General features: G+C 35.0%; 1 protein-coding gene across 1 annotated transcript in view; it reads right to left on the bottom strand.

Annotated features, from left to right (window-relative positions):
- Positions 1-16713, bottom strand: part of SHOC1 (shortage in chiasmata 1) — a 110997-nt gene that overhangs the window by 31682 nt on the left and 62602 nt on the right. Inside the window, exons 11-13 of the mRNA XM_058302542.1 lie at positions 8031-8135; positions 4592-4770; positions 3312-3384 (exon numbers count right to left, since the gene is read on the bottom strand). Of these exons, the coding sequence (XP_058158525.1) occupies positions 3312-3384; positions 4592-4770; positions 8031-8135 (357 nt within the window). The remainder of the gene's footprint in view (positions 1-3311; positions 3385-4591; positions 4771-8030; positions 8136-16713) is intronic.

Here is a 16713-nt window from a genome sequence, read left to right as displayed (position 1 = left end):
TAGGGTCTTGAACACACAATAGACAGATGGAACATTTTTACTTATAATATGACAGAAAAAAAGAAGGTCTAACTAATAGAAACTGATGATAGTTGCCAGCTGAAAAAGAGCAAAAGCATATTTCAGTTTATAGATTCAATATTTTTGTGTCAGCAGATTTTTGTTGAAGTGATGATAGCAATAACAGTGATGATATAATTCCAAATACCAAAAGAAATAGAATGGTTAAGCATGAAGCCTAGATAAGAAGAGATATAGAATAATAATTTGTCTTTATGTCTTAAGTGATGTAAAGGGAGAAGATATCCTTTTATACAGGTTTAGGTATTCTTCTCCATGGGGCAGGAATATTTCTTCAGCTTCTTCATAAAAATGTCCCTTCACTTACCCAAATCACTTTGTTTTAGAAGCTAACATTGCTCAGTACTTTCCTGATTTTTTCTTTTTGTGTTTCCAATGATCTTGATTCTAGATAAGTGTGGCAGGTTCAGCCCTATAATTGTTAACTATTTTTGGTGAATGTAAATTTGGAGAATATGAACTCATTTCCCCAGGATTAGAACACTGAATGAAATAGTCACTAAAATTATAAGTTTGGAAATTTGTACTCTGGACACACAATAAACTCATTAAGAAATAGAATCTTATAAGGCTCTGTTTGAAAGACTTTCTATTCTTACTATAATTTAAGATATTAGTTAACTTTATTAACTGCACTGATGAGCAGGTATTTGTTGCTGTATTTGTATATATTTCAGTTAAATCTTTTTCACTTAGTCAATGCTAGGTACATAGGGAGGCATTCATTGGTTAATTCATTTATTCAATAAGCTTTTATTGAGTGCCTTCTACATTGCAGGCGATTTCTGGGTGCTGGGATACAAATTAGGGGATGGTCCTTATCCTCCAGAAGATGACATTTTAGTGAGGACCACAGACAAGAGAGTAAGTTCTTATAGCCCAGGGTAGTAAGTGGAGCCTTAGAAATATTTACATTATGCCCTTAAAGTACAGAGAAAAATTATTTACATCAAGACTTCCTGAACAAATGTTTCAACTAAATTTTAAAGGATGTGTGGGAGTTAGCTTCTTAAAGAAGGAGAAAGAACATTCTAATGTAAGAACAGGAGGTATAAAGGTATGGAGACATGAAACAGCATGGCAAGTAGTTAAGTAGATCTAAAGTAAAGAAGTATTTTGGGAGATTGAGATGGCAAAAAAAAAAAGCAGTTTACAGAGTGAAGGGAAACAGTAACCAAAGGGTGACATAAGTTGAGGGTGATATTTTATTTTACTTTAAAGACTGGAGGGCTTAAACATTAAGGAAAAATATCACTAGAGATACAGGTTGGCCTAAGAGTTTAATTGACAGAACAGAGTACTTAACACTAGAAAGTAAAACATCGGTCTTGGAAGGGAGAAGATTCACCTCTTCCATAGAGAAAGGAGGAAAGGATAAGAGAATAGAAAGAAATGAAGGCAAGTTTGTAGATGGTAGGGAAGGAAACTGAGAAGGATTATTACCCTTAATTGGGTAACAAATTAGGAGCCATAATTCCTTTCTAAAAATGAAAGGGGGGAAGTGGACTTGGCCCAGTGGTTAGGGCATTTGCCCGTGGTTCAACCCCGGGTCTCCTTGACCTGTGTGGAGCTGGACCACGCGCAGTGCTGATGCGGCAAGGAGTGCCGTGCTGTGCCGTGCCACACAGGGGTGTCCCCCAAGTAGGGGAGCCCCACGCGCAAGGAGTGTGCCCATAAGGAGAGCCGCCCAGCGTGAAAGAAAGTGCAGCCTGCCTAAGAATGGTACCGCCCACACGGAGAACTGACACAACAAGATGACGCAACAAAAAGAGACACAGATTTCCGTGCTGCTGACAACAACAGAAGCGGACAAAGAAGACGCAGCAAATAGACACAGAGAACAGACAACGGGGGTGGGGGTAGGGTAGGGGGAATGAAAGGGCTTGGTAGAGGTTTGCAGTATGGCCATTAGGAAAATAGGAATGGAAACTGGCCAGCAACATATAGAAAGATTATTAAGAAGTATTAAGAGCTCAGATAGTTCAGAATTCATAGGTTTGTAGTGGCACCAATCTACTTGGCTGTGTGGTTTTTCCAGTAGTGCTAAGGAGCTCAAGATAGAAATATAGAGGTTAAATGTCTTGATTCACGTTGAGGTTTAAATGGTAGGTTCCACAGAAGGACAAGATTGATTAAAGTGATGGATCACATCACTGAGTCTGAAAAGAAAAAAATAAAATGAGAGGGGAGTTGACAGATTATAGATCTCTAAGATACTGAGGATCATGAGAGCTGGAGGTAGTTGCAGACACAGAGTAAATACATCAGAAATTAAAACTAAGGCCGATTAGCTCAGTTGGTTAGAGCGTGATGTTAATAAAATTCAAAGTAGGGCAGTTCTGCATTATGGCAAGGTTGATGGCATAGCCAAGGAGTAAATTGAAGATGAATGTCATTTTTGTTGAGAAGATCTATGGAACTATAAAGCTAGGGTGTTGACTAAATCATTCACCTTAAAGGACTAGGAGTGAAGAGAATACCATGATCCAGGTGTACAACTGACCATGGATGATGGGGAATAATCAGGTGGGTAGTAGATGATAGCAATATGAAGTGATAGAGAATGTTGTGACAATATGGCCCAGCCTCAAAGGATGGAGGAATAATGTTTGGGGAATGACAATGAAAAACAAGAAATTATCTTCTCATCCTTTATGAGATATGGGGAGAGAAAATTATCATCTTCTATATGAGGAGGATACAGGGGTAGCAGTATCATCTGAGGAAAGTTGAGTTTCAGTTAAGAAAAGGAGGTGAAGGAGAAGAGTTTGCATATAAGCAATGAGTTTCACAGCACACAGTGGAAGGGGCTAGCAGAGGAGATAGTAGTAGGAAGAAGAGTGAAAGAATGACATTGAAAAGAGAGATCTAGGTTCAAATCCTGATTCCTTATCTTATTACCTGTGAGTTTTGGCATGTTAATTACCTTTATGAACTTTAGTTTCTTTATTTGTAAAACTGAATTAATAAAATCTATTCATAGAGTTGTAAGATGCCAGTATTATTTAGCAACTAAAAGGCAAAGTGTTAATTTTTAATAATAACAAATTCATATAAATACATTGTAGTTTATTTATATTGCAGGTTTATGGATAAGATTGATTTAAAAACTGGTTAGAGTGCACACTTTAGGATAAATTTTATAGTATGTGAATTATGTAGAAATAAAGAAACTGTTTTATATGTGCAAGCATTTGTTATCAAATAAAGCTTAATTCGAAACTTCTCACCTTCCATTTTGTTAAGAATTTTAATGAGTAAGTGTTTTTCACCATCTGAGTCCATTCTTATAATAATCAGTACCTAATAAAAAATAATATGTAGATCTGAATTATTCTTTTTCATAGTTTACTACAATGACAAAATAACAAACTTAATTGGTTACATGAAACTAATGATGATAAAATTACAAAGTCAATATTTGTGTTTTAAAATATGTCAGTGATTAAACACAAAGGAGTAAATTTTGGTAAGATCAAACATCAATGAGGAAATCTTTTGGGGTTGGCCATTCTTAGCATTTTTCAAATATTCCTATACAGGTGACTTTGTGAACAGGTTGTCTCTGCCTGTATTTTTTGTGTCAAATTCAATCCAGGCAAATTTGAATTTGTTGGAGAAAACCAATGAATTGCTGCAATATTGTCCTACTTATCATTACAGGTTTTTGTTTTTTTTAAGGGGAAGCAATAAGTCAATTTCAATCTTAAACTTTTTACTTCTCAATATAACTTATTTTATTGACTTAAGCAAATTACCCAAGAAACTATAAAGCTGGAGATAAAGATATAGAAGAGTCAGGGAAGAAAAAGAAGAAAAAGCCTATACTAAAATTATACCCACATTTTAGTGTAATTTATATGAAATGTTTTTCTGCTTGGTAAGATTTTTAAAAGCATTTTCTCTTAAATCCTTATTAATGCAATCTTACTATGCTTGAGGTTGAGTAGGCAAATAATTTCCATTATAATCCAAAGCATAAATATGTGCTTTTTTTCATAGAATCATATGAGATTCTAGCTCAATATCTAAAAATAAATTATTTTAGTTCTATTATTGTATATAGTTCAAGGACTTATTACATTTTTTTGACAACAGGATCATAAATACTTAGAAAACTGTGCCTAATAAAAATTAAATTACATTACTTTTTAATTTAAGACAAATAATAATGCAAATCACCCTTTTTCTGGGTCTGATTCTATTGTGTTAACTTTCTCTTTTTGTCAAAATTTATTTCAAATTCAATAAAATAAAATAAAATAAAATAAAACAACTCAACAAGTTATGAAAGTATTACTCCTAAAAAATTCTGTCTAGTTAATTTTATCTCATCTAATTCCAATTATTAACTCAATTGCTACCTGTTAACTTTCTTAAAGAGAAAATTCTCAAGGGGTCAAATAGTATGGATTGCTTCATAAATTTTGCATTTAACTTTGAAATTATCTTATAAATTCAATTCTTATTTAAACTAATTACTTTTATTTGCTTTATTTCAATAGTTAACCTTAATTTGCTTTTCAGTTTGCATCCAACTTAGTATCTGACGTTGCAATTCTTGTATCTTGTAGTTAGTTTCAGGCTTTTTCTTCCTAATAAATTGTACAATTTCCAACTGTCTCCAAATGTAATCCAAATAGGAGCCTAAAACGCTTTTGTAGACATCTTTTGCATGTGACAAATATCCTGACAAAAACAAAAGTAGAAAAAAAGTATGTCTTTTTGTCCTTTGAGAAACTCCATCATACAAACTGGAAGGAAATAAGAGTCATAAGAGACAGTTAAAATTTCCTTCAATCCTTTTTTTATTTTGATCAGAAATATTGACTAATGAAAACCTTAAAACTGAGTGAAGCTGAAAAATATGTCCCAAACGTCTCAATTATGCTACATACCACTAATATACCTAGATATACAATACATATTCTCTGAGTATATCCCATCCTTTCCTGCCTCTATCGTTCTTTGAAGGCTACTGCATTCTTTCTAAATTCCAGGGATTATACATATATAAGACTTACACAAGTCTCATTGAAATGCCATTTCACTGGAATTTTCTTAGTGTTTTATCTATACAATTTCTATAGAACATAAAACTTTGTACTTGATTTCTGGTTGTTTATGTACATTATTTAGCAACATCACTAGTCTATAAGCTCTTTCAGGATAGAATCCATGCTATTTATATATGAGTAATTTGTATACCTGCTAAACTTTAGCGGTTAAAACAACATTATTTAAATTCAGAATCATTTAGGCCAACTTTTAAATATATTTAAGTTCTCAATTCATCTTCATATTCAGTAAATTGAAGATTCATAGTGAAGATTTATAGTCAGTAAACCTAGAGTGGAACCCAGGGATTTCTGAGTCTAAAAATCTCTCCAGGCGATTTTCCTGCACAGAAAGTTTTGTAAATTAGTGCAGTAGAACATAGTAACTTAAGGTAGATCTGGTGTCCAAGAATATCTGGGAAATAAATAAAATAATAAAATTTAAAATTGTAATGACATCATATATTCAATATGAATATTCATTTTGATTTTATATTCATACTGCTAGACTGATAGACAATTTGGAGATCAACTTTATTTTTTCTTCCTCCTAATCCCCAAACCTACTACTGATTCTTCATACTGTGATGGGATTTAACCTTCTAAAAGACAAATCTAATCCAGCAGCATAACTGTTTAAATGGCTCCACATCATCTACAGGATAAAGTCCAAAATCTTTTGTGTAGTTTAAAAGGCTCTTCATGATTTGGCTCTTGCTTTCTTCTCCACACATAGCTCCTGTAGTTTTCTACCTTGTACTCTTAAATCTAACTACATGGAACTATTGGCAGCATTGCAAACTGGACCATCCCTCTGAGCTCTTAATTCTACCTAGACTGCCATTTTAAAATTTATCTAGTTGACAAATTCTTTTTTTTTTCTAACACTCAGTTTATAGACGACAGTCTCCATCCTTTACCAACACCAACACTGTATACTATGGTACCCATTACATTACATTGAATTATTTCTGGGTTAAATCTCAGAGAGGAAACTCTAAACTTTGAACCCTGAGACTCTATACCTTGCTACCTTGGGAAAAGTAGCAAATTGAAAGCTGGAAAAAATTTAGATTTCTGGGACGGAACAGGGCAGAGACCTTTCTTCCCCTGGCCACTTAACAGAGAGAAGGAAAGGAGGACAACCTAAACTTGCTCTTTGATTTGGAGAGGTATAGAGGAGTGAGAAAGTCCTCTCCTAAAAATGCCCAAGGCAGCTATGTGATTCATTATAGGTTGGTATATAGAGTTTGAGAATTTAATTTTCCAATGAGAATTTTACTTTACAGTATTACTCAAGGTAGCTAAATAATAATGTCAAAGTATCATTTAGTAAATGCATTTCTTTGAGGGGAAATACAATTCGGTTCAAGTATATACCTCTTGATCTCACTTAATCCTCAGGTAAATTGTAGAGTATTTAAAACTGAATGTCCTTCCAGCAATCCTCCATAACTATTATTTTTGTAAGCCAATATTCTGATATTCTGCCTTCTTATGCTTTAATAGTGATTTAAGCTGTTGGTATGGCGGACAATCTTTTATGAAGCTGAGAAGTATAATGAAGATGGATGACTAGGCATGTGACATCCTTATACTAATTCCAGGTATGATAAATTAGGGATATAGCCCCCAATCCTTACTTGTTTAGGGATGGAAATAAAAAAACCTGGTCCACTATCAACACCAAGTGGTTTAATTGGAGAAGAAAGGAAAAGTGCCATGTTGTGTTGTCTGAAGAATGTTGTACCTCAGTCATAATACATGACCCCAGATGAATGTCTGGGTCATAGTTCAGAGAAAATATTTTAAAATTTGAAATAGACTCTAGAAACCCTAAATTATAAATAATCCTAGAAGCATATCATTATCAAACAAGTCTAAATCATCCTATGACTAGGGGCCTAAAGCAGCAATGTAGTAATAATTTAAAGAGTTTTGAAAAAATTTCCAAAACTTTATTTTCAGTATCTTTAAAATAGTTTGATATTTATTATTTGAGTAATTCATATCCTTATTTGCACATACAACTAAAAGAGAAATTGTAAAAGATATCACTAATTATAATTTAATTATATTTTATCTAGCAAATATTTAAAGCCACAAACATTCAATGAGCACCTAAAATGTATTTGGTAAAATATCAAATCTTACATTAAAATGTAGTGCATAGGGAAGCGGACTTGGCCCAATGGATAGGGCGTCTGCCTACCACATGGGAGGTCCACAGCTCACACCCTGGTCCAAGTGCAGTGCTGCTGCGCACAAGGAGTGCCGAACCACGCAGGGGTGTCCCCCCTGTAGGGGAGCCCCATGCGCAGGGAGTGCGCCCCGTAAGGAGAGCCACCCAGCGTGAAAGAAAGTGCAACCTGCCCAAGAATGGTGCTGCACACACAGAGAGCTGACACAACAAGATGTTGCAACAAAAAGAAACACAGATTCCTGGTGCCGCTGATAAGGATAGAAGCGGTCACAGAAGAACATACAGCGAACGGACACAGAAAACAGACAACTGGGGGGTGGGGAGGAGGGTGTGAGAAATAAATAAAAAATAAATCTTTAAAAAAAAATGTAGTGCATAGTAATGATTATACAATCAAATCTGCCTAAGGTCATTAGGACTCTGTAATTCAAGCCTAGTTCAGAGAACCCTAATATCTATTTTCCTAGGTGGTCAGAGTTGCTAAAGGTATTTTTAAAAGAAAATAAGCAGAATAAAATATATATTTCATTATAATTATGTCAAAATGTATGATTTTGTTTAGTGTATAGAAGTAAAAGAAGGTTATAGAATTTTTTGGATGGTACATCTTTTTCAGAAAAATACAATTTATTTCAGATGAAATAGTACAATTGAGAAGAAAGTTAGAAATAAAATTTTTTTCTACTAACCCAAAGCCGTGTCCAAGCTGCATGTTAAAAGGACATCTCTAATTGTTACCAGAAGGTGTAAAAGAGCAGCATTCTTGAATGCCATTTCTCTTTCATCATTTGTGCCTAAGTAAGCAAAAGATATATAAAAACAGAGAATACATATTAGAACTTTAGAACATGCATCAAAATGCTTAATAATAGCAGCTAACATTTATTATTATTAAGTGCCTACTATGTGTATTTATAAGCTTGTTATTTCATTGAATCCATACAACTCTCAGGCAAATTCCTATCAACCTCATTTTATGGATGAAGGTTGAATAACTTAAGGTTGAATAACTTACCTAAGATCAATCAGTGAATAAATGGTGGAGTTGGCATTTAAATCCAGCTAAGGCCCTTGTTGCTTCAAAAAAACATCAAATTATTTGTGCTTTTGGTGGGAAAAAATTCAATAATTCCCAGTTAAGAAAAAAATTAAATTCATAACATGTGAATGGGTTAAGATAAAGGTAGCAGATCTTAACATAAAGCAGTATCTTATAAGGACTATAGGAACAAGTAAATCATGACCTAGAAGGAATAAGAATAAGACAAAGAAACCAGATTTAGGTAACATGAATATAAAAATGCTTGACAGGCAGATGTGGCTAAAGCTGGCTTCCTACATGGGAAGTCCTGAGTTTGATTCCCAGTGCCTCCTAAAAACAAACAAACAAACAAACAAAACACACCAAACAACAAGCAAACAAAGAAAAACCAACTCAGGGGCGTCAGTGTGGCTCAGTGGTTGAGTGTTGGCTTCCTACATACGAAGTCTGGGGTTCAATCCCTGGCCCTGGTACCTCAAAAAAAAAAAAACCTTGCAACATGAAAACAGAAGTACTCTGACTTCTAATTCAGGTTTACTTAATCCTTAAAAAAAGATTAGCCTTGTCTCAGTTGTGTATACAATAAAAGTATATAAAGTGTAGCAAATATCTCACTTGCACAGGATTATCTTTTTCTTGTCCTCTATTATACTTCAGAGATACATACCTGTATATATTTTACAATAATCACCATTCTACTCAATGGTGTTTAAAACCTTTAGAAGCTCAATCCATACTCAAATAATTTAAAACCTGAGAATTACAAGACTCAAACTATATTCAGTCATGTTTATTTTTTAAAAATTTATTGAAGTATATCACTCATACATAAACATACATAAACAATAAGTGTATAATAATAGTTGTGAACTTACAAAACAAACATATATAACATCAAATAGGACTCTCATAACTCACTCTACCACCAATAACTTACACTGCTGTTAAACATTTTTAACTAATGACTAAAGAGCATTGTCAAAATATTACTACTAAACACAGTATTTTCCCCCCAACCAATCCTATTATTATCTTTATATCATTTATATATGAACATACATAAACAATTAAGTGTATAGTAAAAGCTGTGAACTTACAAAGCAAACATGCATAACATCATACAGGGGACTCATACATCAACCCTCCACCAACACCTTGCATTGTTGTGAGACGTTTGTTACAAATTATGAAAGAATATTGTCAAAATCTTACTACTAATCATAGTCCATATCTTACATTTGGTGTGTTTTTCCCCCAACTCACCCTATTATTATTTTTAAGTATATTTTTTATGACAGAAGTTGTGAACTTCTAAAACAATCATGAACATATGCAGAATTTCCAAACAACACCCCTCCATCAACACACCACACTGTGGTGTGTCATTTGCTACAGATAAAATAATATCATCTGATTGTTAACATGTCCATAGTGTACATTTGGCTCACATTTTCCACACTGCCTCAGTATCAAAACAGTACATTTTTCACATAGATGCAAGAATATTATACTATTACTACTAACCACAGTCCATAGGTCACTCCAGCTGTATTTTTCCCATGCTTCTCCACATTCCCAACACCTTGCAGTAGTGATATACATTTGCTTTAGCTTACAAAGGACACTCTTGCATCTGTACCATCAACCACAATTCTCATCCACCTCTTGGTTTACGGTGCTATCAAGTTCCTAGATTATTCTCTAGTATTCTGTCAATTGGCATTTACTTCCCTAGACTACCATTTTCAGTCACATTCCCATTTATAAACTAGCTGTTACTTACTGCATTACCATCTACTCTATACATTCCACACTTTTACATTAAAGCGAATTAAAACTTCTACATACATTAAACATCAGTAGTCCACTCAGTTCTCTTACCTCCGTTAAGAATCCACCACCTACCACCACGTCTTGAAGATATTTTCCAATAATTTCTTCTAGAAGTTTTATGGTTCTTGCTTTTATTTTTAGTTTTTTTATTCATTTTGAGTTAATTTTTGTATAAGGTGTGATATAGGGGTCCTCTTTCCTTCTTTCAGCTATGGATGTCCAATTTTTTCAGCACCATTTGTTGAATGGATTGCTCTGCCCAAGCTGTGCGAATTTGACAGGTTAGTCAAAAATCACTTGACCAATACCTGTGGGAGTCTGTTTCTGAACCATAAATTTGGTACCATTGGTCTACTGTGTCTGTCTTTAGGCCAATACCATGCTGTTTTACCACTATAGGTAGGTATTATGATTTAAAGTCTGGAGATGAGGGCTCACTTTTCCTTTTTATGATGTTTCTGGCTATTCAGGACTCCTTACTCTTCCAAATAAATTTAATGATTGTGTTTTCAATTTTTTCTTTAATGCTGGTGGAATTTTTATTGGGATTGCATTAAATCTGTATATTGATTTGAGTAGAATTGACATCTTAATGATATTTAGTCTCCCATTCCATGAGCATGGAATATTCTTCCAGTTTTTAGGGCTGTTTTGATTTGTTTTAACACTGAGTTGCAGTTTTCTAAATACAAGTGCTTTAGATTGTTGGTTAAGTTTATTCCTGACTATTTGAGTTTTATGTGTCATGTTTTATTTTCACCACTCTTTTGACACTTTTAGTTACTTTTATTGATATAATCTTCATTTCTAGACTCTCTTCCAGGTCCCTTTCTCCTGTCTTTTCTTTTAAGGCTCTAGCACACTCTTCAGTATTTCCTGAAAATCTGGTCTCTTGCTTAGAAATTCTCTCAGTTTCTGTTTATCTGTGAATATTCTAATCTCACCCTCATTTTTGAAAGACAGTCTTGCTGGATATAAGATTCTTGGCTGAAAGTTTTTCTCTTGTAGTATCTTAAATATATCATACCACTGTGTTCTTGCCTCCATGGTTTCTGGTGAGAAATCAGCACTTAATCTTATTGGATATCCCTTATATGTTATGCATTGTTTTTCTCTTGCTGCTCTCAGAATTCTCTCTGTCTTTGGCATTTGACATTCTGATGAGTATGTGTCTGGAGTTGGTCTATTTGGATTTTTTTGGATGGGAGTATGTTGTACTTCTTGGACAGGAATATCTATGTCCTTCAATAAAGTTGGGAAATTTTCTACCATTATTTCTTCAAATATTCCTTCTGCCCCTTTCCCTTCTCTTCTCTTTCTGGGACATCCATGACATGTATGTTTGCATGCCTTTTGCTGTCATTTAGTTCCTTGAGACCTTGTTCAATTTTTTCCCTTCTTTTCTTCATCTGTTCTTTTGTATGTTCACTTTCAGAGGCCATTTCTTCAAGCTCACCAATCCTTTCTTCTGCCTCCTCAAATCTGCTATTATATGATTCCAATGTTTTTAAAATTTCATTTATTCCACCTTTCATTCCCATAAGATCTGTTATTTTTCTATGTATGCTTTCAAATTCTTCTTTGTGCTCATCCAGTGTCTTCTTTTTTTTTCGTCCTCTCTCCGCCTCAGTTGTCTGTTCTCTGTGTCCATTCGCTGAGCGTTCTTCCCTGTCTGCTTCTGTCCTTATCAGCGGCACCGAGAATCTCTGTTTCTTTTTGTTGTGTCATCCTGCTGTGTCAGCTCTCTGTGTGTGTGCTGCCACTCCTGGGCAGGCTGCACTTTCTTTCACGCTGGGCAACTCTCCTTATGGGACGCATTCCTTGCATGTGGGGCTCCCCTATGCAGGGGACACCCCTGCGTGGCAGGGTGCTCCTTGCGCGCATCAGCACTGCACGTGGGCCAGCTCCACATGGGTCAAGGAGGCCCGGGGTTTGAACTGTAGACCTCCCATGTGGTAGGCGGACGCCCTATCCATTGGGCCAAGTCTGCTTCCCCAGTGTCTTCTTAATATCCTTACTATCTTTAGCCATCTCATTGAATCTATTAAGGAGTTTTGTTTGAACATCTATGATTAGTTGTCTCAACTCCTTTATGTCATCTGGAGGCTTATCTTATTCCTTTAACTGGGCCATAGCTTCCTGTTTCTTGGTGTGGATTTCAATTTTTTGTTGGTGTCTTCACATTGGCTTACTAAGTATTTTTTCTGGGTGCAATTTTTCTCTTTAGGTTAGGGCTTCCTATCCTTTCTCCCTTGCTGGTTGTGTGGTAGGAGCCAACCATGTAGTTGGTGCTGTAAGCTGTGTAGGCTCAAGCTGCCCTCATTGTGCCAGGGACCAACAAAGCTTCTTCCAACTTTCTCTTCTGCCAGGGGTAGGGACAAAGTCACAGCTGTGTGGACATGTTTATTTTATTAATTTATTTTGTAGAAGTCTTCTTTCTTCCATGAAAATCTGCTTGCTAACACTTATTTTTTTCTATCTAGAATAATTATTACCAGAATGCTGGTCCCCCCAAAGTGTTGATCTTGATAATTTTAGTTGATCTCCACTGCTATGCCTTCCTGTGACTCACAGGTATTTTAAGTAGTAAATACCTTTTTACCTTCCTCTCAGTTCATATATTCTGTCTCAGAAATACTATTATGAACTCAAGATTTTGGAGACTAAAATACTTCTTCTCCCTAAAAAAGACTGGGTGCTCTGAAAAAAGGTAAATATGATTTTCTTATTGTCTTTTATGATCTGTTTCATTTCTTTCTTTTTTTTGACAGTTAACCTTTTAAAATATATAGGACATTAAGTTCAACGAATTTAGAAACTGACTCTAAAACTAAATCAAGTCAGCTTTAGGGTACAGCGGAGTAACCACATTCCTCTTTGTTTCTCCCACTGCATACAACTATAAATTTTAGACAGAATAAATGGAATAGCTATCTAAGGACTGTGAAGAGTAAACGTTAACAAGTAGATTGAAGAAGACCAGAATTTTAAAAACCACCAAACAAGCACTGAGTCTCCCATGTTCCTTACCTGCATGGTCTAGAATTTTCTTGCCTGGATTCAAAGGCAGATCCAAACCCAAAAATGTCCCCCAAATAAGTCCTCTATTTATGATCAGAGTAGTGGGAAGGGGGAATCCTAAGGGTTAGAGAGAGTAGAGAAAATTCCTTGTTTTTGTTTATTATTTAAAAATATTTTTTCCATTTTCTCCTGCTTCTGATCTCAGGTAATTCCATGATGATAGGCTCAGTGGTGACAGGAATAGCAATGGAAATGGCATCAGGCAGTTACTAAAAACACTGAATTAAGGGAATTTCACCCTCTGACCAGGGAAGATGTGGTCCCAAGAGCATAGAGTGAATCCCGTTGTTTTATTTTTTATTTTCTCTCTGTGTCCTTCAGGCCTTTGGCCCCAAAAGTAGATGCAGTAATGGGAAAACTAAAACCCTGGCTTTCTGGTAAAAGAACAATGGAGATCCCCAAAGAGCCAGAAAGTGTTGGGGGCATTGTTGATTATTTGGGGTTTTCCATGTAGACAATCATGTCACCTGCAAACAAGGCTGTTTCTTCCTTCACTATCCTTACACTTTTATTTCCTTTTCTTGTCTTTTTTTTGCATTAGCTGGGGCCTCTGATACAATGTTTAATAGGAGTGGTAAGAGGGGACACATTTGCCTTGCTCCCAATTTTAGGGGGAAAGCATCCAGTTTCTTACCATTAAGTATGATGTCAGCTGAACGTTTTTGCTGATGATTTTTATCAAGTTGAGGAAGTCTCCCTCTATTCTTAATTTAAGAATTTTTATCATGAATGTGTGTTGGATTTTGTCAAATGCTTTTTTTTTTTGCATCTATTGATATGATCATATAATTATTCTTCTTTAGCTTATTGATGTGACAGATTACATTTTTTTTTTGGAATGCTGTACTTTTTGACTTGCATACACAAATTCCACTTGGAGATGGTTTATAAGTCTTTTTATACATTGTTGGATTTGATTTACATTATTTTTTTAAATTATTTATTATTTTTTTTTAAATTACATTATGAAAAATATGAGGTCCCATTCAACCCCACCGCCCCCACCCCCCTCTCCCCCCACAGCAACACTCTCTCCCATCATCATGACACATCCATTGCACCTGGTAGATTTACATTATTTTTGATGACTTTTGTATCTATGTTCCTGAGAAATATTGGTCTGTGGTTTTCCTTTTTGGAAATGTGTTTATCTGGTTTGGCTACTAGGATATTACTGCCCTTATAGAATGAGTTTGGAAATGTTCCCTTTACTTCTATTTTCTGAGATAGAATTGGTATTATTATTTACTTAAATGTTCACAAGAGAAACCATCTGGACCTGGTGCTTTCTTTATTAATTATTGAGTCAATTTCTCAAATATATATAGGTCTCATTCAAATTATCTATTTTTCCTTGTATGAGCTTTGATAAATTGTGTCTTTTAAGGAATTGATTCATTTCATTTAGTAATCAAATTTATGAGTTTAGGTTTGTTCATAACATTCCTCTATTAACCTTTTACTGTCCATAGGACCAGTAATGGTAGCACCTCTTTATTTCTGATACTAGCAATTTATGTCTTTTTTTTTTTCTTGGCTAGAGATTTACTAATGTTATTGAACTTTTTAAAGAACCAGCTTTTGGTTTCATTGGTTCTCTTTATTGTTTTTCTATTTTCAATTTCATTGATTTATGCTCTAATTTTTATTTTCTTCTACTTGCTTTAGGTTTAGATGGCTCTTCTTTCTCTAGTTTTCTAAGATGGGAGCTTAAATTATTGATTTTAGATCTTTCTCCTTTTCTAATATATGCATTCAATGCTATAAATTTCCTGCTAAGCACTGCTTTCACCTTATCACAATATTCTCAACTCCTCTCTTATCTCTTATAATATTATTTTCATTCATTTCATTTATCCATAAGCTATAACCACCAAATACATAATGTTACTATTATTTTGTACAGTTATCTATTAGGTCAATTAAGAATAAGAAAAATAAAAGATTTTTTTCCTTCCATTTATTCCTTCTCCAATGCTCCTCCTTTCTTTATTTAGGTCTGAGTTTCTGACCCATATTGATTTCCTTTCTCTCAGAAGAATTTCTTTTAACATTTCTTGCAAGGTAGATCTACTGGTGGCAAATTTTATCAGTTTATGTTTATCTGAGAAAACCTTTATTTCTCTTTCACTTTTGAAGGTTAATTTCACTGTAAACAAAATTTTAGGTTGGTGTTTTTTTTCTTTTGATATGTAGTGAATCAAAATAAAATAGAGACTTTTCATGCCATCATGCTGCCTCAGCATCTCTGACCCTTCCATTAATAACATTAGGGGCTTTTGCATCATTGTAATGCCTTAGCATTTTAGACCCTATTGTTAGATCTCTCAGTGACCACCCCTGACACCTGCTTATTTAAGATAAACACTTCTCCTCCCCATTCCTACCTGGGTTCATGCCCCCTGAGAGTCAAATACCAGCTCTCCAATCCAGACATGAGCCTTTTTAGCGTAAAGCTTTATGTTTATCTGGTTAGGAGTTAAGACTGTGTGAATGTTTGCTGCAGCTGCAGGTGTCAGAAGCTTCAATTTTTCTGTATCTTTTTGTCTCCCTGGTCGTCTTTGGGTTTCTCTATAAACTACTTCTTACAGCCTGAGCCTTGCAGTTCTTTCAACTGTAACTCACTGTTATTATTTTGGAGCCTTGTTGATAAAATGATATGGTATAGGGAGAGGGGAAATACTCTATAATCTTAAGATCAGGTCTCAATCTTTTTTTTTTTTTGTTATTGTTATCTTTTTTTTTAAAAAGATGCATAGATCACAGAAAATGTTATCTTAAAAAATATAAAAGATTCCATATAACCTACTCCCCACACCCCCCACTCCTCCCACAATGACAACTTCTTTCATTAGTGTGGTACATTCACTGCATTTGATGAGTACATTTTGGAGCATTGCTACACAGCATGAATTATAGTTTATGTTGTAGTTTATACTCTCTCCCAGTCCATTCAGTGGGTTATGGCAGGATATATAATGTCCTGCACCTGTCCCAGCAATATCACTGAGGACAATTCCAAGTACCAAAAATGCCCCAATATCACACCTCTTTTTCCCTCTCCCTGCCTTTAGCAACTGCCATGGCCACTGTCTCCACATCAATGGTATAATTTCTTCCTTTTACTAGAGTCGTAATAATTCTACATATACCAGTAAGTTCACTCTAGTCCATACTTTATTCCTTCATCCTGAGGACCCTGGGTGGGTCCATGCCCATGAGCTGTGATCCTCACAAATGCTTTGCAGCTTTTTTCCCCCTTAGGTGGGACAGGAAGGCTAGAGGGGGCTGGAGTTGGGTATTTCCCTTTGCCCAGGTTAGATAAGAGCCTGATAATTTCCCTTGAGGGCATGCCTTTGATATGAAGAACACTCTGGGCTTATTTCAAAATACTTACTTTCTCCCTGGGTGTTCAA

This window comes from Dasypus novemcinctus, chromosome 8 (genome assembly GCF_030445035.2).
Source record: "Dasypus novemcinctus isolate mDasNov1 chromosome 8, mDasNov1.1.hap2, whole genome shotgun sequence".
NCBI classification, from domain to species: Eukaryota; Metazoa; Chordata; class Mammalia; order Cingulata; family Dasypodidae; genus Dasypus; species Dasypus novemcinctus.
Note: the sequence above shows the minus strand (reverse complement) of the source record. Positions and strands in the feature narration are given on the sequence as shown.